The 26,021-nt window shown below is 39.7% G+C and overlaps 1 protein-coding gene across 1 annotated transcript in view; it reads left to right on the plus strand.

Moving 5' to 3' along the window:
* Positions 1–432: 432 nt before the first annotated feature.
* ext1b (exostosin glycosyltransferase 1b) overlaps positions 433–26,021 on the plus strand; it is a 99,996-nt gene continuing 74,407 nt past the window's right edge. Inside the window, exon 1 of the mRNA XM_063013090.1 lies at positions 433–2,053. Coding sequence (XP_062869160.1) covers positions 1,113–2,053 — 941 coding nt within the window. The 5' untranslated portion in view covers positions 433–1,112. The remainder of the gene's footprint in view (positions 2,054–26,021) is intronic.

Below are 26,021 nucleotides of genomic sequence, written 5' to 3' on the forward strand. Positions count from 1 at the left end.
TGGTAAGTGGAGCTGATAAAATGGACAGTGAGTGTAGAAATAAGGAGGTGGTTTTAATGTTATGGCTGATCAGTGTAGTATACAGTGTATAGTGGTGCATTGTGGGATATGTAGTATTTACTGGTAAGGTATGAATTATACAGAACAGACTTGTGCTGCAGGTAGTACTGTATATAGTAATCAGTAATCAGTATGAAGACACTGAAATGATGCTGTTTTACGTAATTTACGTATCACGTCTAGTCTGACGGGCCGCAATCTGGTAATGAATGGGTGCGCTAGAAGCCCCGCCTCTTCCGGCGGCCCTACAGTCCAATAGAATCGCACAACGCCGCGAGATGGGACGTAACGCGAACGGCGTCGTGTCTGGATTGGAATGTAGGAGAGAAACAGTCGGAACAAGTGAGCGATGTGTAATTGGGAACACAGATCGAAGGAGTGAAGTCCGTTTGGTTCCCGAGCGAACAGCCAGCGGAGTGATTGTGTTCTGTTTCCTCTCGAATAAGATTCGTGGTGCTTCTGGAAGGATGTACTTCATGTCTGAGACACCCGGATCAGAAGAAGAATGAGCGATTCATAACAATGATGCCCGTGTTTGTGAGGTTAGTTAGCCAGGATGAATTGAACCTGACTGTTGTGCAGGGAACTGTGGAATTAGAGAAGTGATCTGTGCTCGAGGTGCTTGGAGTGTTATGGGACTTTCAGAAGAAAGGAACGAGTAGTAGAAGAGCGCATAGAGCAACTCGTCTGGGGAAGAAGTTCAAAGATTAACGCCTAAGCTTTCATAGCTCTTCCAGGATAGACTGTATTTTAATGGGAGAAGTGAATCGAAGCGTACCGCAAGAGGTTTGATCAACAAGATACACGATATGAGGATATCAAGGACGCGTTAAAATGCTTCAACTAGTATGGAGAGTGTGGGATAGTAGTGAGACTAGCCGGTAAAGTCGCCCACATGCGGGATCGGGAAGCGGAGCATCGGGAAGCGCATGCGGCTCGGGAATCCTGGCAGGCTGGAAGATGGCGGAGCGGCGTGGCGCTAGCCGAAGGCGGTGAAAGGCAAACTTGGGGATTTGTTCTTAGACGTTGGCAGGGCCCGGCTCCCAGGAGCCATGCAGGCCAAAAAGCGCTACCTGGTTTCTTTGCTGACCGGCGCTTTCCTGCTGCTGCTCTTTTACTTCGCGGGCGTCCCGTCGGGTGGAAAGCGGCGGCATGATCGCAGCCGCCACGCTCACCGGCGCTCCGAGCAGCCGTGGCCGCACTTCTCCGACCCTTTACACCTCTTCAGCCCGTGGGATCAAACCGATAGTGAGGAGTACAACATCCACACGTCTCCTAAACTCAAACGGGATGTGCATGCCAGTGTGTATAAGGGCAAGCGCTGTCGCATGGACTCGTGTTTCGACTTCTCCTTGTGCCAGCGCAACGGCTTCAAGGTGTACGTGTACCCGCAACAGAAAGGCGAAAAGATTTCAGAAAGCTACCAGAACATTTTAACTACAATCGAGGCCTCGCGATTTTACACGTCCGATCCGAGTCAGGCGTGCGTCTTCGTCCTGAGTTTGGACACCCTGGATCGGGACCAGCTCTCCCCGCATTACGTGCACAACATGCGGGCTAAAGTGCAGAGCCTGGCGCTGTGGAACGATGGCAGGAATCACCTCATTTTTAACTTGTACTCTGGCACATGGCCCGACTACACGGAGGATCTGGGCTTCGATATCGGCCAGGCAATGCTGGCCAAGGCGAGCATCAGCACTGAGACCTTTCGATCGCACTTCGATGTATCCATACCTCTCTTTCCCAAGGAGCACCCGAAAACGGGCGGTGAGCGGGGGTACCTTAAGTACAACACAATTCCTCCTTTTAGGAAGTACATGCTGGTGTTTAAGGGTAAACGCTATCTTACCGGGATCGGCTCGGACACGAGGAACGCTCTGTACCACGTACATAACGCGGAGGATGTGGTCCTGCTCACCACATGTAAACATGGCAAGGACTGGCAGAAGCACAAGGATGCCCGCTGTGATCGGGACAACGCCGAGTATGACAAGTAAGTTTGTCCTCTTCCTAATTCATCTGTTAGAATGTGACTCAGACGGGTCAGTGTTGTTAGAATAATGTACTGAATTAAGGTTTTACGGTACAGACATTTGTCACTGGGATCATGAGTACATTTCGAGATCGATGATGTCTTAGTGGGTAGCACTGTCGCCTCACAGCAAGAAGGACCTGGGTTCGATCCCAAGGCGGAGCGGTCCGGGTCCTTTCTGTGCTGAGTTTGCATGTTCTCTCCGTGTCCGGTGGGTTTCCTCCGGGTGCTCCGGTTTCCTCCCACAGGCCAAAAACATGCCACCAGGCTAATCGGAAACACTGAATTGTCCTATAGATACCTAGCCACTAGATGCACAAACCAGTGCATTGTAGTGCTGGTCCCAAGGCCCGGATAAAATAGGGAGGGTTGTGTCAGGAAGGGCATCCGGCGTAAAAATTGTGCCAAATCAATGCGGATCATGATCCGCCGAGAGCCGACCCCGCAACCGAACGGGACAAAGGCCGAGGAAGAAGAAGAAGACTGACCTTCATAACACCAGCACAAACCCAAGTGCCAAATTCAGATAATGATCACTTGGTACAAAAAAAAATAAAGCATATTTTATAGGAACATATATTCCACTATTCAGCTGGAATTGGAGTTTTTCAGTCCTGATTCAAGGTCTTGTTGTGGAAACTTTTGGGTGACCAACAGAATTATACACTGAACAGTAACATAATCAATCGCACTACAGGACATTACAAGTTAGTTCTTAGTTTTTACGCCCTTTCTAAACGTAAGCTATTTTTAGTAGGCAATTTAAAACGGATAAACATGCCATCACCCTTTGGGTACTCAGGTGAGAGAATTCAACCAAGCACCAGTGGAGCTTGCAACACCATTACTACCTGTTGTGCCACCATGGCTCCCACCCAGTAGAAGTATTGGCTATTTAAAATTGCCCCCATCTGTGAGTGAATCAGTGAATAGATGAACATGTAATATAGGGATGTTAAAAATACAACTGGTTAACTAATAATCAAAAAACGTTTGATTATAAGCTAATTTAATTGAATGTTTAAAAGCTGATACTTCACCCAGCCTTGTGCACATGCACCGGCTGTGTTCGAACACATCCAGATACTTTCTAAATGCATTTGTTATTTAAACAATAAACAACTGAACTATTAAACATACAAATCAGAGAAGGAAGTAGTCTGACTTTCTATCTGCACATGTGGATCTGCAATTATTATTTTTACAAAAATAATGGGAGTGTTTTGCATCATGCTCCAATATAAAGGTAAAACTCTGCTTGTCATATTATAGTAACTACACTAATTTGGTAAGAAAGAGCTATAATATTCTGCATCTGGATTAATTGTAAGATGACAAGCAGGTCAGTGGTAGCTCAGCAGTTAAATTGCTGGTTTAGAAGGTTGCCAGTTAAATTGCCAGTGTTGAGCCCCTGAGCAAGGCTTTTGACCCTCACTTGTTTGATTTGTATTCAGTCATAGTTGTAAGTTGCTTTGGATAAAGACAAAAATGCTGAATGCTGCAAATTTAAGTAAATTATTATTAGAATGTTTAGCTAGTGCTTGTAATGAACTGTTCACAACCGACTGTTAAAAAATCTACATTCATGATGCTGAACTTGTTCTGCTTAAAGTGTTTGCAGCAGTAATTTAGAACAGTAGGATGAACATTCACTACATTGCATTTTTTTATCAAATAAAGTATAAAGACTTGTCGGTATGAAGCTGAGAGACATGTTTAATATTCTGATGGGATGCTATAAGCTTATTTGTTAACTGCCGACCGGTCGTCTGGTTATCGCTTAAAAAAAACTGGCAAAATTTGCATTCTTAATGTGGTGCCCTATAGTAGCTTGGTAATTTGTTTCCCCACCAAATGCACATGTTGGTGACTGATCAAGATGTCAAAGTTACTAAAAACAGGCAATTTATAGTAGTTATTTCATCTTTTTCATGCTTTGTGAGTTAGGAGGAACCCGAAGGCTGTATGGAGAACATGCAATAGTTCTTACACTGACCAGCTCTGCAGCATCTACGCTGCCATATAAAATGTGAAAAATGACTGTTTAAAGTAAACAGGAAGGACAAAATGTTTGTATCTGTAACTGTATGTATGACAGTCACCAGCAGAAAATAATAACTGTAATGAGCTTACAGTCTGTAGCCTGTCTTAGATGGGGTTACACCGGTGAGTCCTCTAGATTAAGATTATATACACCACATTCACTCACCTTGACATTTCAGTGCTTATCTGACAGAAGTGCAAGGAGTTCATTCTTTTCAACTCGAGCTCCATTTGAAATGTTCACAGTGGGGATTAAATTGGGTTGTGTGTGCTTTCCCACAGATCGGGAATCACTTTATGCCACTGACGACTATTGACTGGGACTTTTAGTGGTGGACCAAATGTTTTAAAGACCCTTCGTCTGTCACTCACTCAAACACATAGGCTAAATTCCTTGCAGTGTAGCCTTTAACCCACTTGTCAGCTTTTCCAGTGAAGGAATTTTTCTCAGTTCACACGCTTATCCTGGCTTCCGATCAAGCAGCTTCAGTAGGATCTGCTCGGACGTGTTTCATTTACTTAAAAATCAGGCAGTTTGGGATCTGCTTGAGGGTGAAAAGAGATGCCCTTGTTCACCTTGTCTCCTTATTAGTAAGTTAGAAGCTGAATAAAAACTCACACATTGTACATAGATTTCAGAGCTGTGTGCTTTATTCTAGGTAAAGTCGTATATTTTTACTGCTGCATAAGATCAAAGTCAATTAGCAGGTTGACTAAAGAACTGTTTTCCTGCCTTGTAAGTAAATGCCTCTATCTCCAGCTTGAGAACAACACTGTTGGCCAACGTGTGTCAGGCCTCTTGGCTGCAAAGCCGATGTTATTAATAGTATCTGAATGTTGAACACACTGCAAGTCTGTAGTTTAAGTCCACTGTGTATATCCATCCCTGTCAGCATCAGAGCACCTGGGCCAGGTTGCTGCTCATCTTCCTACGTATGCTTAGCTATGGCACTAATGTGCAGGGATATTTTTGGCATCAAATCCTGGCCTCCCATGGCTCTGCAGAGGTTCTCAACAGGACTTGCTGATGGTAATTGGACAGTGCAAGTGTGTCGGGAACAGCTGTTTTCAACATGGATGAGCTGATTCAAGCAAAAATGCTGCATCCAACACAGTTATTCATGTTTTATCACAGCTTCATTGATGTCTGTGGGTAGGGTAAACTGGTAGAGTTGATTGTAATTTACAAATCAAGCGTGATTAAACGTAAAGGTCCTTAAATGTTACATTTGACTCTCTATTAAAGGTTTGTGTATTCATACTGAATCCTAAGGGAGATGCACTTTATCATGTTTGCTCTCTTTAATATTACCACACTTTTCTAAACTAAGGAGCTAAGATAAAATATATGTGGCTATGTCCTCCATATTTCACTAGCCGTTTTACTCTTTTTGGGGGGGACCAAAAGTCTCAGGATTGCACAGGACTGATATTCATGTCCTTAAAGTTCCACAAGTTTTAAACCCTTGCAATCTTATTGCTGTTCTTGTTACCATGCAGCTTTATATATAGATGCATTTGGTGAGAATTATGTAAATAACAGATCTAATCAGTGTATTGTTGTTTGTTTGAGCAAGAAAATCACCAAGCTGTTCTGAACCTGCAGGATAGGTGTGTTTTAAGCTTTAAGTTTATTAATATTAGAAGTAACCTTGGTTAAAATGTTAAACAACTATACTGATAGCTTACCCCATGGCCTATATATTCCAGTCTGACTTAAATGTTGCGTTTAGAGCATAAGGGTTTCAATACAGTATTTCAGTCCTTCATCTTATATAAAATTTCTGCCATTCTCTTATTTCTTTCTTTCTTTCTTTCTTTTTTTTTTTTTTTTTACTAGACCTAATAATCCCACATATTATTTTCTTTATTACGTATTAATGATTAAAACAGCCCTTATCACTGAACTTTAGTTAGCAATTCTAGTTTAGTGGAGCTTTCTCTTACCTAGAAATCTGGCTCCAAACATACATTCCAGGATTTATGCTTTACCAGATTTAGGAATTGCCTTACTCACATTAGCAAACATCATATAAGCCCATTAATATGCATACCACTGCTAAATTTGATTGATGGTTTAGCAGAGCATCTGCCACACACAAAGTAAAAAACCTAATACTGCAGGCCAAATTCCTCTATTTACTAAGCTGAAAAGTCTTCAGTGCCATGCATTAGTAAACAATGGAATCATTCAGAGCCTACAAAGGCTCACACTGGTCACCAACTACGCTGGCAAAAGGATGGAAATCCTATCCATCTCAATGTTATTTTATAAAAAAAAAATGTCAAATGGATTAGATGCAGATCATGAGAATTATTATAAATGTTTTGTCTATTCTGGATGTTCAGTCCGACATGTAGGCTGATATGTATTTCTTGTCCCAAGACATTAAAACAATAGCATTCTTTGCAAATGAGTCAGTGTTCAGTCTTGGATGGATATGTATGTAAGTGCTAAGAGCCTGGGAAAGGGCTTTTGGCTGAAGATGTTTATTTTAATAATATTTAACCATTAATCTGTAATACAGTGACTGGGTTTCTAGCTGTTCAAGTACACTATTGAGTTCTGTAGCCTAGTTCTGCATGTCATCTTGATGCTAGCGATGGAAAGTGTTTATCATCAAATGCCCCAGGCCCTGTTTAATTTTAAATTGCAAACAGTGCCTTGACATCCCCTTGATCATTTTTTACATCCTAACAACCTGAAATTCATTTGAATTTGACTGAACTTGTATCAGATCAGAACAAAGGAAACTGTGGTTTGTTTAGAGATAAAATAGAAATTTGGCAGTGTGTAATTTGGGAATAATACATATTATAGATAAACTGAAGGACAAACTTTGGTTAACTGTATTTAAAGTGTGCAGTCTAAACTAAAATATTTATATATTTTTTTTACCACATGATGGGTGTATCTATTATTTCTTTTTATTAAACGTGCAATTTTGTTTGCCTAGCATTTGCGAGGCAATCTTCCCTACTGCTTCTATTATTTGTTTTTGTTCATGTCTTAATAAACCATGCATTTATGAGTGGAGAAAATGCTAATGTAGAGCTAATTAGCTAGAATAGCGTTCTGCTTAATTACTGATGTGTGATTATTCCTGCACATAATGTTGCATGGCTGCTTTATCTGAATCAGGGATGCTTTTTTAATAGTCTGTGTTCGTGCATGTTTGTGCCCTGATCCTACTGTTAACCTTTCTGTCTGTGGCCTGTGCTGAGATAGCAGACATTTAGTGGATGCTATCGTATTTACATATAGATTATGGAAATCAGTTCAAATTCAAATGAGCGTCACGGTTGCTAAGTGGGTAGCACTGTAGCCTCACAGCAAGAAGGTCCTGGGTTGGATCCCCAGGTGGGGCGGTCCGGGTCCTTTGTGTGTGGAGTTTGCATGTACTCCCCATGTCCACGTGGGTTTCCTCCGGGTGCTCCGGTTTCCTCCCACAGTCCAAAGACATGCAAGTGAGGTGAATTGGAGATACACAATTGTCCAAAACTGTGTTCGATATAACCTTGTGAACTGATGTGTAATGAGTAACCTTGTGTAATGAGTAAATATCGTTCCTGTCATGAACATAACCAAAGTGTAAACATGACGTTAAAATCCTAATAAACAAACAAACAATCAAGTTCAAATAAACTCTTAAAATGTAGCCCAATTGTTATTACTCGCAATAACTCCCAGTATTTAACAACTCCTGAACCTTTATAACTGATAAGTGCAAAAAATTTAACACACACACACTTACAAATGTTGGCACAGAGGCATGTTTGCTATTGTTACATTGTCTTTCTCATATATTCATTTCACTTTTTGTTTGGGAACCGAGGAGACTAATTGTTGCAGTTATGCAAGTCTGTGGTCTCTTGTGTGATTCTCCTCTTCATGTTGCACCATACATTTTCAATAGGAGACAGATCTGGACAGCAGGCAGGCCAGTCAAGCACATGCACCCTCTGTCTACAAAGACATGCTGCTGTAGCATGTGTCAGCTGAGGCCTGGCATTTTCTTTTTAAAATAACCATGGCCTTCCCAGGAAAAGACATAACCTTGCAGGCTGCACGTGTCTTTGCTTTACTTATATATGCAGCTCACTGTTATTTTGCTTGTAACAATCCAGGTGGTCCTGTTTGTCTTGGCTTCAGAGAACTTTACTGACTGATTGGCGGTTTTGCATTGAATTGAGATATGGTTTACTCTTTGCACAGTACAGTTTCAGGTTGCATTTCTTGACTATTGAATTGCAATGGTTTACTGGAGTATGTAAGAACCCATGTTAGGGATGCACCGATCCGATATTAAGATCGGATATCGGTCCCGATATTACCAAAATGAGATGGATCGGATATCGGATAATTAAACCGATCCATGGGGCCGATATACGTTCACTTTAATTCGTTTGCGACGCGTGCTAAGCCCATACAGGACGTGCTGCTGACGTATGGCGTATAACACAAACAAAAAGAGCAACATGGAGCGAGCCAAAGAGTCAGCTGCATGGAGGTATTTCACTTGCTTGCTATGCCAACAAGTTCGATGGCAACATGTTTATTACTCAGGTTTAGCTGCTATATTTTATTTTGAATTACTGTTTGCACTAAATATTTACGGATACGTTTATTTGAAAAAGTTATTTAAGCTACTACTGTTTTTCTCATTGTCAGCAGCTACATTATGGGTGTGTTCGAAAACCTAAGGAGCTGCCTTGCTGTCTTACTCTCTACATAAGCGGCTGCCTCAGTAGAGAGGATTCTAATAAGTCATCAACTCATAAATCAGGTTATTCGAACGCGTTACATAGCGATTCCATCGGGTTTAGGATTTAGCATCTTGCCATTAAAACCAATGAACTGAGGTAGCACAGCGCTAACGCTAACGTCAATATAACATTTCCCTTCATGTACCGATAACCGTTACATTTCCTGACAAGCTCGACCTTGCAAATAAAAACACTCGGTGCAAGTTTATACAAGTTAAAAATCAGTAATATTTTATTTACGTTTGATAATAACTCCATTCGTTTCTCCGCCCCGTCAAGTCATGTTTATTTTTCTGTAAGAAAAGCGCATCCGACCCGCAATGAGTGCTGGGATTACTTTGGTCACCAAGGCAGCGTCGTTGAGTGAAAATAACACTGAAATATTAAGATGCCTGTTTATTATTTTATTGACAAATAAATAGCAGTTCAGTACATTTATATCTGTGTTAATTATATTTTGTTTTGCAAACTTAGTAATGTTTAAGTCGATCCTGATGCCTTTCCCACATAATAAAGTATACGGTTTATTAATTCAACAATGGTATCGGATCGGGTATCGGCCGATATGCAAAGTATATGTATCGGATCGGTATCGGAACTGAAAAAGTTGGATCGGTGCATCCCTAACCCATGTGGCTATATTTATCATAGCAGCATGATGCAGTTTTTTGTGCAGTATTGTCTTTTGACAATGTTATGTACAGTAGATAGTGGAAGAATATTCAGTTTTTTTTTTTTTTTACTTAGTAACAATTTTCTCATGTAGTTTGACACTAAGTGGTGAGCCACAAATCTTTGCTTGTAAAGATTAGGTATCATTTTATACCTAATCATAATACCTGTTACCAATTCACCTGTTTTTTTATGAAATACTTAAAATTGTGTTACTTGAAGAACTTTTCATTTTTTTCCTGTTCCTAATGTCTGTGAATAACCGGTTAACAGATAACTAAATGTATTGTTTGATAAATGCTGTCAGTTAAAAATAATTTTTCAACAGTTGACGCTTTATTTGAACTGAGAGCAGGTCTTTACACACACAAGTACTCAGACTGCTGAATTAAGACTCACCGACAATGCACATGTGCCAGTTTCTTTCAGAGAATGTGTTGCTGTTGATCCAAGCAAAAAGATTGGTATGCAGTTAAATATATTATATATCTGAATATTAATATTTAAATCATGAATGATGGAACTCACAAATAGAGCTATTATATTTTAACACTTCGATTCGGATTAACAAACGTACGATAGATTGAGCAGTGAATTTTAAAATGCATGTTCTAGTTCAGCATTAAACATTTAGATCAATTTCAACAGTTTCATGTACAGCTCATATTTACTTTAACAAGACAATAGGCTTTAATTGAGTTGTGTGGTATTATGTTACTGTGGTACAGTGAATCTTAATTTTTTAAAGTATCATTGTGTATTTTAAATTAAATCCCGTCACCATTTGTTGCACCATTTTAAAAGGACAGCAGCAGTAATTGAGTGTACAGGATAAGATGGCGCAGAATGTGTCTTATTGTATCCCTGACATGTCAAGAAGGCTCTTGATGGTTACAAGTGCAAAATGAAGTGGTGTTCTGAAGTAAGAGGGAGGTTGGCAATTGGCTTCCTTTGAGAAGGTTCAGGATTACTAAGGTATCTTCTTATTATTTTACTTCTTCTAACTGTGTCTTTGAGGCAAAAGAATTTGAGACCTGTATGGAAAGTAGTTGACTTACTATTTGGTTAATCCTAGCAAATGAATAGATTATTACTTATTCACACTAAATTCATTAGAGAGACTGGGTAGTGTAATTTTAGTCTACTGTTTTTTTAAAATTATTATTATTTTATTTTTAACCGCTTTATTTGGTCAGTGTTGCAACCCATTCTTTGGGAAACACTGGCCACAAGGCAGAAATACCCTGGACAGGGTGCCAGTCTATTGCAAGGCTTTCCTTGCCTTCCTCTTTCCTCTTCAGACATAGCCAGTCATGTCTGTGTAGACGCTTGGTCGGCCAAGAGCACCGTTAAGGTTCTCAGCAGAGTGCTCTTAGTCACTGTGTTCCTTTTTTGACTGCTTCTGCTAGGGGTTGCCACTATTTTTCAAAATTTTTAATTTAAATTTAAATAAAGGGATCACAAATAGGAAGTTTATTTCAGTCTCATGTTTTGCTTGGGGTACATGAGTCATCTTTTTCAGGAACTGCTAAAGGAACTGGGGACAAGCCAGGAAATAATGCTTCTTTTAAAGCTATTTTGGTGCTGTTTAGGTACGTGCTAATTTGGTTTCTATATTCTTGGCACTAAACCTTTCCTGCAGCTTTACAATTTTTAACTTATAAACAAAAACGATCAAAATTGATCTATTAACTTTTCATTCCAGTTTCACTCCAAAGCCATATTTGCAATAAACTCTGACAGTTAATTCTAGTCAAAAAGGAGCAGGTTTCAAAAGGTGTAACAATAGGCGGAGACCAAAAAAAGCCATAACTTATTTCTAGGCATGCATGTTTTGCCAATTTTTTAACTGATAGCTGACCGTCATAAGTCAACGGTTAACTAATAAACAACAAGCTTATAGTGTTCCTTCAAAACATAAAACAAAACACCAATTTGACATTAATGTCTCCATGTTTTATTGATTAAAAAACCTGTGTAACACAGCAAACACGGCAATAATGTAGAACAGTCAGATGAACATAAACACAGTGAGAAGAACCAGTTCAGCTTTAGAATTTAGATTTCTAAACACAGTCAGTAGCCAGTTTCTGGCAGCATTAATATAGTTATATGATATGCAGACTTATATGATATGCAGGTTAAAAAAAAGTTCCACACAGATCTAAATGTCTAAATCTAAATTAACCTGCAGCCACATACTGACAGAAACTGACATAACTGTCTATGATTTAAATGTATATTAGTTCCAGTGTTCATGATTGGAATAATATACAGGGTGGGCCATTTATATGGATACACCTAAATAAAATGGGAATGGTTGGTGATATTAACTTCCTGTTTGTGGCACATTAGTATATGGGAGGGGGAAAACTTTTCAAGATGGGTGGTGACCATGGTGGCCATTTTGAAGTCGGCCATTTTGGATCCAACTTTAGTTTTTTCAATGGGAAGAGGGTCATGTGACACATCAAACTTATTGGTTTTAACGTAACTTTATTCTTTCATGAGTTATTTACAAGTTTCTGACCACTTATAAAATGTGTTCAAAGTGCTGCCCATTGTGTTGGATTGTCAATGCAACCCTCTTCTCCCACTCTTCACACACTGATAGCAACACCGCAGAAGAAATGCTAGCACAGGCTTCCAGTATCCGTAGTTTCAGGTGCTGCACATCTCGTATCTTCACAGCATAGACAATTGCCTTCAGATGACCACAAAGATAAAAGTCTAAGGGGGTCAGATCGGGAGACCTTGGGGGCCATTCAACTGGCCCACGACGACCAATCCACTTTCCAGGAAACTGTTCATCTAGGAATGCTCGGACCTGACACCCATAATGTGGTGGTGCACCATCTTGCTGGAAAAACATGCCAGCTTCAGTGCATAAAGAGGGAAACACTATCTTTGTACCCCATATACCACACCATACCATCAATTTTTGTGTTCCAACAGTCTTGGAGGGATCTATCCAATGTGGGTTAGTGTCAGACCAATAGCGGTGGTTTTGTTTGTTAACTTCACCATTCACATAAAAGTTTGCCTCATCACTGAACAAAATGGTCTGTGTAAACTGAGGGTCCTGTTCCAATTTTTGTTTTGCCCATTCTGCAAATTCAGTGCGCCGATCTGGGTCATCCTCGTTGAGATGCTGCAGCAGCTGGAGTTTGTAAGGGTGCCATTTGTGAGTAGCTAATATCTGCCGAAGGGATGTTCGACTGATGCCACTCTCCAGTGACATGTGGCGAGTGCTACGCTGTGGGCTCTTGCTGAATGAAGCTAGGACAGCCACTGATGTTTCTTCATTAGTGACAGTTTTCATGCGTCCACATTTTGGCAAATCCAACACTGAACCAGTTTCACGAAACTTGGCAAGCAGTTTGCTAACTGTAGCATGGGAGATGGGTGGTCTCGTAGGGTGTCTTGCATTGAACTCTGCTGCAATGACCCGGGTACTGCGTTCACCACACATCACAATTTCTATCCGCTCCTCACGTGTTAACCTCTGCGACATGTCAATGGCTGTAAACAAAGAGAAGCTTGTAAATAACTCATGAAAGAATAAAGTTACGTTAAAACCAAGCACACCATTGTTTTTCTTGTGAAATTCTCAATAAGTTTGATGTGTCACATGACCCTCTTCCCATTGAAAAAACTAAAGTTGGATCGAAAATGGCCGACTTCAAAATGGCCACCATGGTCACCACCCATCTTGAAAAGTTTCCCCCCTCCCATATACTAATGTGCCACAAACAGGAAGTTAATATCACCAACCATTCCCATTTTATTTAGGTGTATCCATATAAATGGCCCACCCTGTATATGCAAGTAAAGTTTTCCTGAAAGGATTAAAATGTCCAGATGCGTCTGTACAGACCTGGTGTATGTGTACCACGGGAAGGTAACGGATGGGTTTTAAATCAGTGCCTTGTCTCTGTAGAGCTCTTTAACTGCTCACGCAATTGGAATCAAGTCCCAGCTGTTGGAAATGGCATTTTTAACCAACAGCATTATCCAAAAAATTACTTTTGTTATCGGCTAACTGGTTCATCTTTGACCAAGCAAATGTTTTATTTATACATTACTTAATAGTAACGGTTATTGCATTATGCATTACATCATGGTAATGCTTACATAATGGTAACTAGTTATTCAGTTTGTTTGCATGACTACATTCTTACATTTTAGCGCTAATAGAGACCCTGGCATTATAATAATACAATGTTATTTGGAAACTTGCAGGGGGAAAACCCTAAAAGGCTTAATATCTGCATTGCTTGTAACAATTATTGTACTGTTTTAATCTGAGCTGAATGTGGAGTCTTATATGTAACAGGAAAAAATATTCTAAATTCATTGTAAATCGCTTGGTATTTAAAATGAAAAAGGCCTAGAGTGACATCAAAAGATAACAAAGAAATGCAAAAGAACAAAAAGGAAAAACAAAACAAAAAAACTAAATTGCTGGCCCTGAGAATTGATTGCTATTGACTTTTCATCACTTGACAGGATTTATTATTTGTCCTTGAAAAGTAGCTTTCAAAAAAGCTCTCTGTTTTTGTTTGAGTCATCAACTTAATGAGAAGCGCTGTTGTCTAAGAAATGCCATGGTACTGTTTGGCTTTTTTCTTTCTCTTTAACTAAAAGAATTGATCAAACTACATTCAAACCCCATTTCCGAAAAAAAAGAAAACTTGGGACATTGTGTATAATGCAGTGTAAAAAGAATCACATTTACAGTTTGATGCAACACATGTCCCTAAAATGTTTATAGAGGATTCAAGTTACAGCGTTTTACAATAAGCAGGTGAATTGTTAACAGGTGAGGAAAACATGATTGGGTATAAAAAGAGGGTCCACCAAAGGCTTAGTGTGTACAGTTTAAAACAAACATTTCTGAATTCAAGATTTTAAAGAATTTTCTTTCAGTTATAACTAGAATCATCTACTGTGTAAAATATTGTGAAAATATTAAGGCAGCAAGATCTCAGTCTGTGTAGGATAAAGCCTGAAACCACTGTTGAATGTGTATGACCTTTGAGCTCTCAGACTGCACTGTTTAAGAAACCATCATACTTCTGTGATATAGTCACATGGGCTTGGGGGTACGTCAGAAAACCATTGTCAGTTAACACAGTTAATGCCTCTGCATCAAAAAATGCAGAAATATCTCTTTTAATCAAAGAGAAAGCCATACATCAATTCTGTGCAGAAATGCTTCAGAGTTCATGCTGAGTCTGGTTCCTCTGAAGGTTTCTTCCTGTAATTTTAGGGGAGTTTTTCCTTGCCACTGTCGCTCTTGGCTTGCTCAATAGAGGTTTTTGGTCTGTCGGCCTTGGATTCTGTAAAGTTGCTTTGAGGCAATGTCTATTGTAAAAACACTATACAAATAAATTTGACTTGAAATTTGACATGGTTCAGCTTGTTTTCAAGAAAGATGGTGCCAAGTTCTCTCATATGTGACCTGCATACGTGTGAATGTACCATTGACACGAAGTGTATATTGGGAATATTGAGTGACCAATGCTGCCATCAAGGCAATGTTTTTTTTTCCGGGAGGTCTGTGATTATTTATTAAAGTCTCAGTAATAAGAAAGGTGATGGAAGACTGAGTAAATGCCTTTGTTCCAACTTTTTAGAGACAAAATACAAGTACGTTGTATAAATATTAAAAATATTTACTTTTCTTTTACCAGTTAAAAGATTCAAGAGAATTAGCAAATCACAGATTCTTCTTTTTACTGCGTTTTACGAAACATCTCAGTGTTTCTGGAAAATAGTTTGTAGTATTTATGTAATACAGGTTACTCAATTATGTTTAACAGAAATATGCAAATATGCAGCTTACAACAGCTTAAGCAAGCACATAATTAGGTACATTAAGCTAGCTGGAGATTCCAGCTTCACTGTTCTATGCAAATCTAGTTTCTCCAACATAACTCAAAGCAGTGGTAAACAAATTCTCTCTTCCTCATAAACATGTGACACGTCTGACTCGTCTGACATGTGAAAGCTTGACATGGTTCACCTTTTTAAGAGGTCCTTAGTGTTGGATTTGGAGGGATTATGTGGGTTTAGAGGTATGGGAAGTAGAACATAATTAGCTATTGTTTGGTCTTCATGGGCAGCACTAGCCTCATTTGTTTGACTGGGTGACTGACTTAGTTGGCATTAAGCTTACGATGTGAATGAGATGTTTGACTTGCACCAATCATCACACTATCCTTGTGAGGTTTGTGGTTTTTTTTTTTATAGTAACATTTCTTTTTATATTTCTATCCTTACTATTCAGCCTTCTTGAGTACTGTGTACCTGACAGATCAGTGTCAGGACGGGACTGCACTCGAGAGACTTGGCCTATTGAACACGGACACAGTGGACTGGCCTGGGCCAGCAGGGACTAGACTTTTTGCACCTTTATTGCCCAATGAAATGCATCTCTACACTCAGTTTTCTAGTCGGCAGCAAATATTAGAAAGGTACCTGAGCACTCCATTTGATAATGGCAAAACAATTTCTCAGCATGTTCTAAATTGTGGCAGATTAGTTATGTATTGTTTACACTGACCAGCAACAAACCCATCCAAAGAAGACAAAACCAGCAGCTAATATAATATGGTAGCACTAATGACTAATTTGTTGTGTCTCAAACTGTATACTACCATACTTAATAGTATATTTAAGTTGTACACCTTAACAGTCTGTGCCATTTTAAACATACTATTAGGTAAGTAGAATGAGACAGTGGCTCCTCTCTATTATTAATTTAGATTTTAGAGTAAGGAGTAAGACATATAGTTGCTATTAACTTGTGTATGTAGTTCTAGGATTGTGTTTTTGTGTTGTAGATAAAAACGTGAAATTCCCATGGATATTTAGTTATGTAATATGCACTACTCTTATTACAAAATGACCGATGATAAATCTATGCTGTGTAGTGTAAGTGTTGTATTATCTTTTTTAAAGCCGTGTTATGTGCGTGTCAAAGGCATGATGATGGAAGTGGCTTACGGGCATTCCATCACATTTTTAGGCTCCTGTCAGGCTTTGTCAGTCACAAACCTTGTTGAAATTAAACACTAAGGCACTGTATTGTTGCCTCAGATATTACACAGGTTATCTAAATGTACTTTGGTGTTACCTCCTCAAAAGTGTGTGTAAACATCTTAACCTAATTGTACTTGTTTATATGTATGTAGGTATGACATCTCTTTTTATGTATCACATCTGTAATACTGTCTGTGTTCTTAGCATTGCAGAGGTCATACAGCCCAACTGGCTAAATATTTTATGTATACTACAGTATATGTAATAACTAGAGATGCATGAGTACCGATACTGGTAACGGGTATTTGCCCGATACCGCGCTCATTAACTTGTACTCGTACTCGCAAACGAGGCTCCGATACTAAACATCCGATACCGTGTGCCTAGTGCACGTTGCTGCGTTATGCCTGGTTCACACTACACGATTTTTGCCCTGATTTTCGCTCGGCGACTGGTCGGCGCTAGATTTACCGGCTCGGGAGCAACTCGGCGTTCACTCAGCGATCAAAATTTGGCTCTCGATCGCTAAGTGTGAACTATCCAACAACTCGATCCGACCGGCTCGCCGAGCGAAAATCAGGGCAAAAATCGTGTAGTGTGAACCAGGCATAACGCAGCAACGTGCACTCCCAGCGTGTGACTGGGAATGAGTGACATGTCGAACAGCCAATGAGAATGCAGGATACGGTGTGAGGGGAAACGCAGGAGAGGAGTGTAAACAGGTGGGACAGGGGGATAATATAGTTTATATCAGAATACACCGGCACACACGTTTTACAGTATTTCTGACGTGATCATTCTCTACAAAACATAACAACAAAACACCAAAATTGCAAACATATTTATTAACCTCCAACTCACTACAGAACAATCCATGTTATTCGTGTTGCCAAATCCACTCAGATTCATTTATTTTTCCTCCTTGATTTCATCACATCAGCGCACAAACACTTTGATCACTCGCTACTTGTTGACGTGCATTTTTGGACGTGGTATCATTAAACTTCTCGTCACTTCTCACGTGTGTTTTTGTTAAAAAAAAAAAAAACGGTATTCTAAATAGGTATTGGTATCTGTATCGGTATCGGAAAGTACAAAAATACATGTACTAGTACTTGAACTCGGTTGGGAAAAAATGGTATCGATGCATCCCTAGTAATAACCATTATATTCCTTCATGATATATTATTACAGTGCTTTATTAAGCATTATGGACTGACAGATGTATAACTGTGAAAATGCAGAAGAGTTAGCATGTCCATAAAAGTGTTCAGAGTGTTTTGTTTAAGCCCCACCTGATCAAATGGCTCACATTGTTTTATGACTTGATTTGACCTCCTCTGCTGTAAAATGTGTCTCTCCATCTCCCTTTGCCTTAGGCACTGAGGGGCTCCTTTGTGCCAAAGTTTGCTCAGATTCCTTTGCAGCCTGTGCCTTGTTGACACCATGCCCCCCTACTTCTTAATCCCAGCACCCACCTCTTATTTCAAAGCTCAGAGAAAAGCCGTCTCCCACCCCCCAATCTGCACAAACTTCCCACATGCCCTTTAGAGCTGTCCTCTCCCCCTCAGCCAGAGACTGGGCTGAGTCTGATCCTTTGCCTTTTGCTTTTGAACCTTGGACGGCGATGACACTAGCAGTGCAGACACTTCACTGACCCTCATTTGGAAATTGTCTGCTTTAACAGTTCAGTGACTGAATCATGGCTGATGGAAAAGGGATTTTAGGTGGCTTGGGAATGGGGGCGAGTGGTACAGTGGGTCAAGATTGCAGGCCAGTATATTAAAAATGGCTTTGAGGTTCTTTCCAACTAATTTATTTTGTTAATGCCAGGATTTAATTGTGAAGGCCAGTGTTACTAGGGGGTTAATATGGGATGCCAGCTGGTGTTCCCAGCCATGTTCAACCAAACTTTCCCAGCTTTTAATGGTAGAGATGAAAAGGATTGGGCTGTGCAGGGGTTTTAATACTAGTAAATACCCTTACTGTTATTCTTAGAAAGGATGAAAGGGTACAGTGTTTATGATAATTATGGACCTTATGTTGAAAGTGTGGCACAGTGACAGCAGGTATTGTTGGTGCTGGTTCAGTACTTGATTCCAGTTGTGTGGTTGGTTGTGGGGAGTCAGGCATGTTTGTACTTTGCTCTGCAATGGAGTGGTGCCATGGCAAATTCTTTGTTTGTGTTTTTAAAATGGGCTCCAAACTACACTTACATGAACAATTTACTGGGTACTAAAGATGAATCAATGTTTTTTTGTTTTGTTTTAACTATATTTGAGATTGTGTAAGTCCTGGTGGTTCGAATCCGGGCTGGGCTCACAAAATACAGAAGGTGGATGGGGTTACATGAACCTAGCCATATCAGTGCACCCCTAGTGACTGACCTAAGCCTGGATAAATGGTCGTGTTGTGTCAGGAAGGGCATTCAGCATAAAAACTGTGTCAAATTAAATAGGTAGGCGAATAATTCCCTGTGGCAGCCCCGAACTTGAGCAGTCAAAAGAAAACATTCATTCATTCAAGATACTATGAAGTGTTTGGGTCTTTATACCAGCTGGGAAAAATACAAACTCTCAATACCCTCTTAATGTTTTGATTTTCAAGTGCCATGTTATGTCTAGTAGGTTCAATTGAGGCAAATAACCACTGATTTGTAACTGGAAGAGTGCCAAATACCTGATACTTTTGTTCAGGTCTTAACTGCTTCTGGGTCTTTTAATAATTAATTAGACTTTTTAACTGTAAGTTCCTTTGCTAAAAGAAAATCATTTAGTATACATTGAGAGTGAGCCGAGCCTGTGGATGCATTTTATCTGCCGATTCAATCTCTGACTTGTTTTGAACCTCCGTCCTTTAGTCACAAGCCACATTCACTGCATCAAAGCTACTAGCCTTGATTGAAGGAAGCCATGTGGTCTCTAGTTTTGTTTTTCATCCTCTCAATTTTTTGCAGCTTCTCTTTTAGCCACACTTGGATGTTGCTATTATGTTTCCCGCAGTGGGGTGCATCCATGGCCAAAAGTTTATTAGCAGATTGCAGACTTTAATTGATTTAATAAGCATTAACCAACAAACTAAACTATAATTTCACTGCATTTTATGGTAACAAATCTTAAGGGTTTATTTCATTCAAAAAGTGATTACATAGTCAGAAGTAGCACAAATGGCAATAATGTTGTAGATTAGCTAAAATGTTCAAATGAACATAAATGCTGTGACTGGAGCTGAAACACTTTAAACAGTCCTGTTAAAAGCTGTTTGTTATTGAACTAACTAAATATGCTAAATATGCTATTTCATTATTACATAAACAGATGCAGCTGGGTTTAAGCTTTATTGTTGGCGTTGCACCAAATATCCTATTTAGTTTGTTGAGAAATACTTACAAATCCACTTGTACATGAGTCAATTAACTACAGTGTTTAACGGTCAGACCAATAACTAAAATTTCCGCTGGAATACCACTGCTCTATTTCTAGACATCAGATGACTAGACAGTTGCATCGTTCTACTTGTAAATGATGTTGACTTTACTTTGACATTTTGATTGATGTTGCCTGCCCCCCATCTTTAAGACTTTAGCATTTGTTGTTCTGCATCAAAAGCTCCCTACTGTGCAAATCAGTGGGATGAATAAAACTTTCTAAATTCTGGTTCTGTTGGTGACTCTGTACCCTTTTTTGTCCTTTTCCACCCCCCTGCCACCCATGTTTCTCAGCTGTACTCAGATAGGTCTGCTTCCCTGGTGCTTTTTGTTGAGCCAAGAGTTGTTTTAAATATAGTCAGTGATGTGGAACCCTTGCAGTAATGCAGCTGAATTATTCAACAGCTGTGTGTTATTCATTTGTCCTCACGTTTTTGCCAAGCATCTTTACTCATACATTCATCCATACAGGTGTGCTCACCTTGTTTTCTGATTTGTTTAAAAACAATAGACTATCCAGGCTTTATTGTTCAGAATTTTATAAACATCTCTGAGTCTGATATTTTTTAAATTTCATAATGAAACCCAATATTTATTATTTAATTGCTATAAGGAAAGAGTATCAGCTTGGGCAAGCCCCCAAGTTTCTTAAAAGCTCAGCGTGTAAATTACTTCTTTAAGACATAGGGCTATACAAGCTGTAGTAGTTCCAACTGGAGCTGTCTGCCAGGAGACAAGTGGTGGTAAAACTCTTGTTCCTCATAAATAACTTTATGCAGCTCACTGTCATGAGCCAAGTTGGCCCAGATGCTAAAATCTAAAGTCTTTAAGCTTGTTTAATGGTTTACTGACCTTGTTAGATGGTTTCCTTTTGGAGGTAAAAGCAGGTTATTGTGCACTAATGAACTGTTAAATCAGTTACGATTATGGCTTTTTTTTCTTCTTTTTTTTTATATATATATCTTTTATATAAATTTTAAAAATGTCTTTCAGATTGTTGTTGGATATGACGTCTAAACCTCTAAAAGTCCTGCTAAAATTCTTACACTATCCTTCTTGAGAGGAATGACAATGTAACAACTGTTTATTTTACAAATACTAATTGAAGTAGAACTCATGTGTATAGACTTGACAAAGCTAATGGCTAGTGCAGAGTATGTAATTTAAAAATGCAGTTACTGACCGGTGCTGGGGAAATTTACCCTGTCATGATCTAGTCTCTCGCCCAGCAATAAACAGCAAGTGAAAGCCCTGGAGAAAAGATTGCAACCCATCTCTAAAAGTAATAAGTAAGAGTAATAGTGGAATAGTTTTCTTTCTTTCTCTTGAATGTGAGTAGTATACTTAAGTGTGTCCACTTTGTAAGGATGAGGACTTGGTTTTAACCTAATATATTTAGTAAAGTCGTAAAGTTGCACTAAATTCTGATTTCTGCGTGGTTGTTGATACATTATATGGCCAAAACTGTGTGGACACCTGACCATAAGCTTGTTGAACATTCCATTCTAAAACCATAGGCATAAAAATGGAATCCCCCCTTGTGACTTCACTGGTATTCTTTTTTTCTAGGAATGCTTTTCACAAGACTTTGGAGTGGCTTTGTAATAGCTTTTGTCCATTTAGTCAGGAGCATTTGAAAGGTTAGGTATTGAACGAGAAGGTCTGGCTCCCAATTGACATTCCAATTCTTTCCAAAGGTGTTTTATGGGGTTGAGGTCAGGACCCTGTGCAGGCCACTGGAGTTCCTCCTCAGCGAACTAGTCAGATTGTCTTTATGGACCCTACTTTGTAGCAATAGTTTAGGGAAAGTTTGAGCCTGTTTCAGTATCACTGTGCACTATGTTGGAATCATATCATTTATTATTTAAAAAAAAATTTAAAAGCATTTTTACCTTTTCACCAAATTTAGTCGTATTCGATTGCAACCTTGCTTCAGCTGCTGCTGCCCCCACCTCGGACCATAAAGGCTATAGATTGTTCCACGCTCCCTCCTACATGCATGCTTTCACTGATACATTTTTAAATTTGGTAGAGGTGGGGTCTCACCGCAAGACCACAATATCACTTTTGGAGACACACACACTGGCATCTACGATTAACCACCCCTGATCAACCACCAAGTGCTTTGACCGGCAGAGGCCATAATTTAAGCAGTCATGAGAAATCCTTGTTTGACTCTTGTCCCTCTCACCAACAGACACACAGTCAATCGTGTCCATGCAGGTGCCTGGCTGGTCGATAGCGTAGATAAAATCCAAACTTTGATCTCGGTGATCTCTGTGTTGGGTGGTGTATCAGTCTAATTTATTGAATATTATTACTTTTGCACATATGAATTAGAAGTGGCCTCATACTTTGGGCCATGATGTATATTTAACATTTTGAATATTTAACAAGTGTTTCCCCAATCTGCAATGGCACATCTACAGCTATAGTGATTTACTGTGGAAATGTGGTAAAATATCACACATAACCTACAGAACTTTTTACAATCTCTCAGTACAATCTCTGGTGGCTTGTTGACTGTCTCAGTAGATATTGGCACCTTAGACCCAGCCTAACACCTATATAAATTTATATAAAAATGACTGGATTGAGTACAGATTCTAAATGTCACGAATACTTTCTGTTGAATTAAGTGTGATGATCCAGATGGAATCATCTTGATCTTAAATGGTATAATTTACCACTTACGGTTTGTGATCTATACAGAGGAATGAACAGCAGGAGAACAGAAAGCACTTCATCTTAATCAAGTTGGCATTCTCTTCTATTACATTATGGTAATTTCTGTCACAGCTTATCTGGCTGACAGAGCAGTGCTTTTTGATTGTGGATGGCAGCCTATTGAAGCATTTGCCTCTATTGGAGTAGGCCTAGCTATACATCAGCCTTTGCTATAATTGTTACAAGTAGATGCCCATGACTGGCGTATATCAGTGACTTTATTAGTGTGAATTTCAGTGAGAAGCACACATACAGTGCCATTCCACCACTTTAAAATTGGTAGCTGTGTTTTTGCCTTGTTTGAAGTCCTCCACAATCAGTCATGTAGTGCGAGTTCCCCAAAGACTAGTTGTAAGTCCTGTGATGCACAACAGCCTTTGATTGCATGAGGGGCAAAACTCCCAGAACATGAAATGAAGAAAGTCTGGGCCACCAGTAACACGGGGATAATAGCATTACACAAATTACGTGGCCTAAACGGCTGTACCTGTTAGATTTTTTTTACACAGCTTGCAGATGGTAGCAAGGCTTTCCTGAAGGGTATTTTCTCCAGATACGCTTCAGCGTAATTAAGCAAGTCTTGTTTCTCTGGTTTCTTTCAAATTCTGATTTACAATGTACGTCTTGATCATGTTCTATGTAATTAAAAAACAGGTTTAGTCTTGGTGTCTCCTCAGCCATTAGCTTCTTTTTTTGTTGACATTTACAATTTGAATACTTAAAATCAGTAACAGAGTGACTCATTATGAAATCTTACAAAAATAGCTTAGTGGTGTATTGTGCTTTAAGGCTAAGATGTGTTTTTTCAGCAAGACCATCTACTGTCAAGGATGGTTTTGGACGTAAAGCAGGTAATTGGTCCAAAAGGGAGTATCTTTTTGACCACATGCCAACCCGTCACATTCCACCGAGTCCACACACCTGGGATCTGGTTCAAATCTTCATGTCTTTCCTCAGACAAGGCAAAGGCAGTTAATTATGAGGTCTGCTGTAACTGAGTGAGGGAACACGTTGACCTGCCGATCCTCATTATGGGAGACACAAGATATCTGGAGTGCAGCACCCTGTCCTCTAATGACATTGTCAAGCTTCGCACCTGTTCTGCCGTCTCCGTGACCTTGCATTGGTTCTGTTAAATGTTCCCTTTTTTAGTAAAGGAGTGTAGGGTGGAGAGTGGAGACTGACTTCCTGAATAAAAATAGCTGGCAGCCGGAGCGAGCCTGAATTGTGGGATGAAATTGTTTCACCAATGGGTCGAAGGAAGCCATTTGAAGCTGTAATTTATCCCATGTAATCACACTCTGGACTGATTAGGTACTTTTAGTCCACATTCCTTCGAGCAGCTTTTTCCTGCTGTTATCCCACTTCAGGCCCAGGGGATGTGGTTCAAGCTGTTACCTAGGACATGTGACCAGATGGCTGTTTGTAGAAGTCAGAAGTCTGTTGTGGATTACTCTTATTCATTTTGACCTGTTACTGGAAACTTTGGAGTCAGCAGGACTAGGGAAATGGAATTCTGTTTCTAAAACAAATAGGCAGAAAAGCATTAAACTCAACCATGCAATCCAGTGCAACACAAAGCAAACCAGACCTAGCCAAGGCAAACGGTTCACTCAGGTTCTCATTCTCTTATAGATTCTTAAGCGCATGTAACGTTTTACCAGGGCCTCCAAAAGATCCATCTGCACATTATCTGTGTGCAAGCTGCTTTTGCGTTTCTACACTAAGCTCAGAAACCTTCGCAGGTCGCCAGCATCAGGGTTGCCAAATTGCTCCCAACATCCCACTCCTAGAGTGTGTCATTAGGCATCTTGCTATGAGGTAATGCTACTTTAGGGCACTTTAAACGCAAAGTTAAGGAGTCTAACTCCCAAGCAAAATCGATCATTGTCTAGAATCTGGAGAAGAGAAAAGAAGGAGCATTAGCTTTGTGATTTTTCTATGGAACTGTGGGCAAGTGGCTGTGTAATTATACCCTGGCTTCATTACCAGCCCAGACCAAAGATTTAATAAAAGGAGATCAAGCTAGCTTAGTGATTGTGCCGAAACGTACAGCAAGGAAGCTCTGGTGCACAATGGCATCAATCACTGCTTTGGAGCTGATTTCCCATGCCAAGCCACTGCCATTATGCCCTCCTACCGGATTTCAGCACAAAAGCTGTCTAGCTGCAAAAGAGGGGAAAAAAAAGAAGCAGGGTTGAAGGCCTTTCTCAGACTTTATTTGTGGCAATGTGATGTGAAGAGCTCTTGGCAAGCTCTTGCCTCATCACCAAGGGTTGTGGGAGGGCAGGAAAGTCTTTTTTTTTTTTTTGTTCTGCACACTGTTAGTACCAGCCTTCTCAGAATGGACACCAATAGCCCTGGCAGATGTAATATAAAAAAGCTGGCCTGTCTGTCCCTGCTGGAATACTAGGGTTTGACAGTGTGCTATCCACTTTGACAGGAAAGGAAAGTGGTGTCTCATGCTCAGTGCAGAAACCCTGGTATGCCACTTAGGAGCAAAAACAAACACGTGCAAGTGGTATAGAGATTGTTAATTCTGCCCATCCTTTGAGAAAAGCACATTCTGTTCCAGATACTACACACATTCTCAGTTACACTTCGGTTAAACTTGGCTTTGCTAGAATTTGAGTTGGGCTGGCTTCTTGTTAGAAATTTGCGTTAGAATTCAGATCTCAGATTGGCCAAATAATAGTAATAAAAATGTTTCCTTTGGACATGTGCGTGCTTAACAGCCTTTTAATGTACAAATCCCATTCCCAGAAAAGTTGGGACATTTTGTAAAATGTAATTTAAAAAAGGAGAACCTGAGATTAGTTTTTTTTTCTAATAAAAGTGGAAATTTCCAATGTTTTCACTGATTAACTTTTGTATTTTGATGCCTACAACACACTCCAAAAAATTTGGGACAGACACATCAATAGGACTGTGTTGAGTAACAATTTTTTCTGAAGTTTTATGAAGTACTATCAGAGTAGCATGATGGTTTCTAATGCATTGCCACCTGAGATCTCTCCGGATTCTCTGAATGCTTTTACAATATTATGCACGGTACATTAGATGAACCGTTTAAAAATCGCTGTTTAAACACTGTAGCTTTTTTAATAAACTAGAAATTTAGGTTTGCCATTTTTAAAGCTATCACTCAGATTTGCAATTACGCCCATGTTATTTACATCACTGTGGTTATAGGGCCCAATTAAAATGTAAGGGACAGAGGGCTATAGTTAGCTTGGTAGTAATGTA

This window comes from Trichomycterus rosablanca, chromosome 2 (assembly GCF_030014385.1).
Source record: "Trichomycterus rosablanca isolate fTriRos1 chromosome 2, fTriRos1.hap1, whole genome shotgun sequence".
Lineage (NCBI taxonomy): Eukaryota > Metazoa > Chordata > Actinopteri > Siluriformes > Trichomycteridae > Trichomycterus > Trichomycterus rosablanca.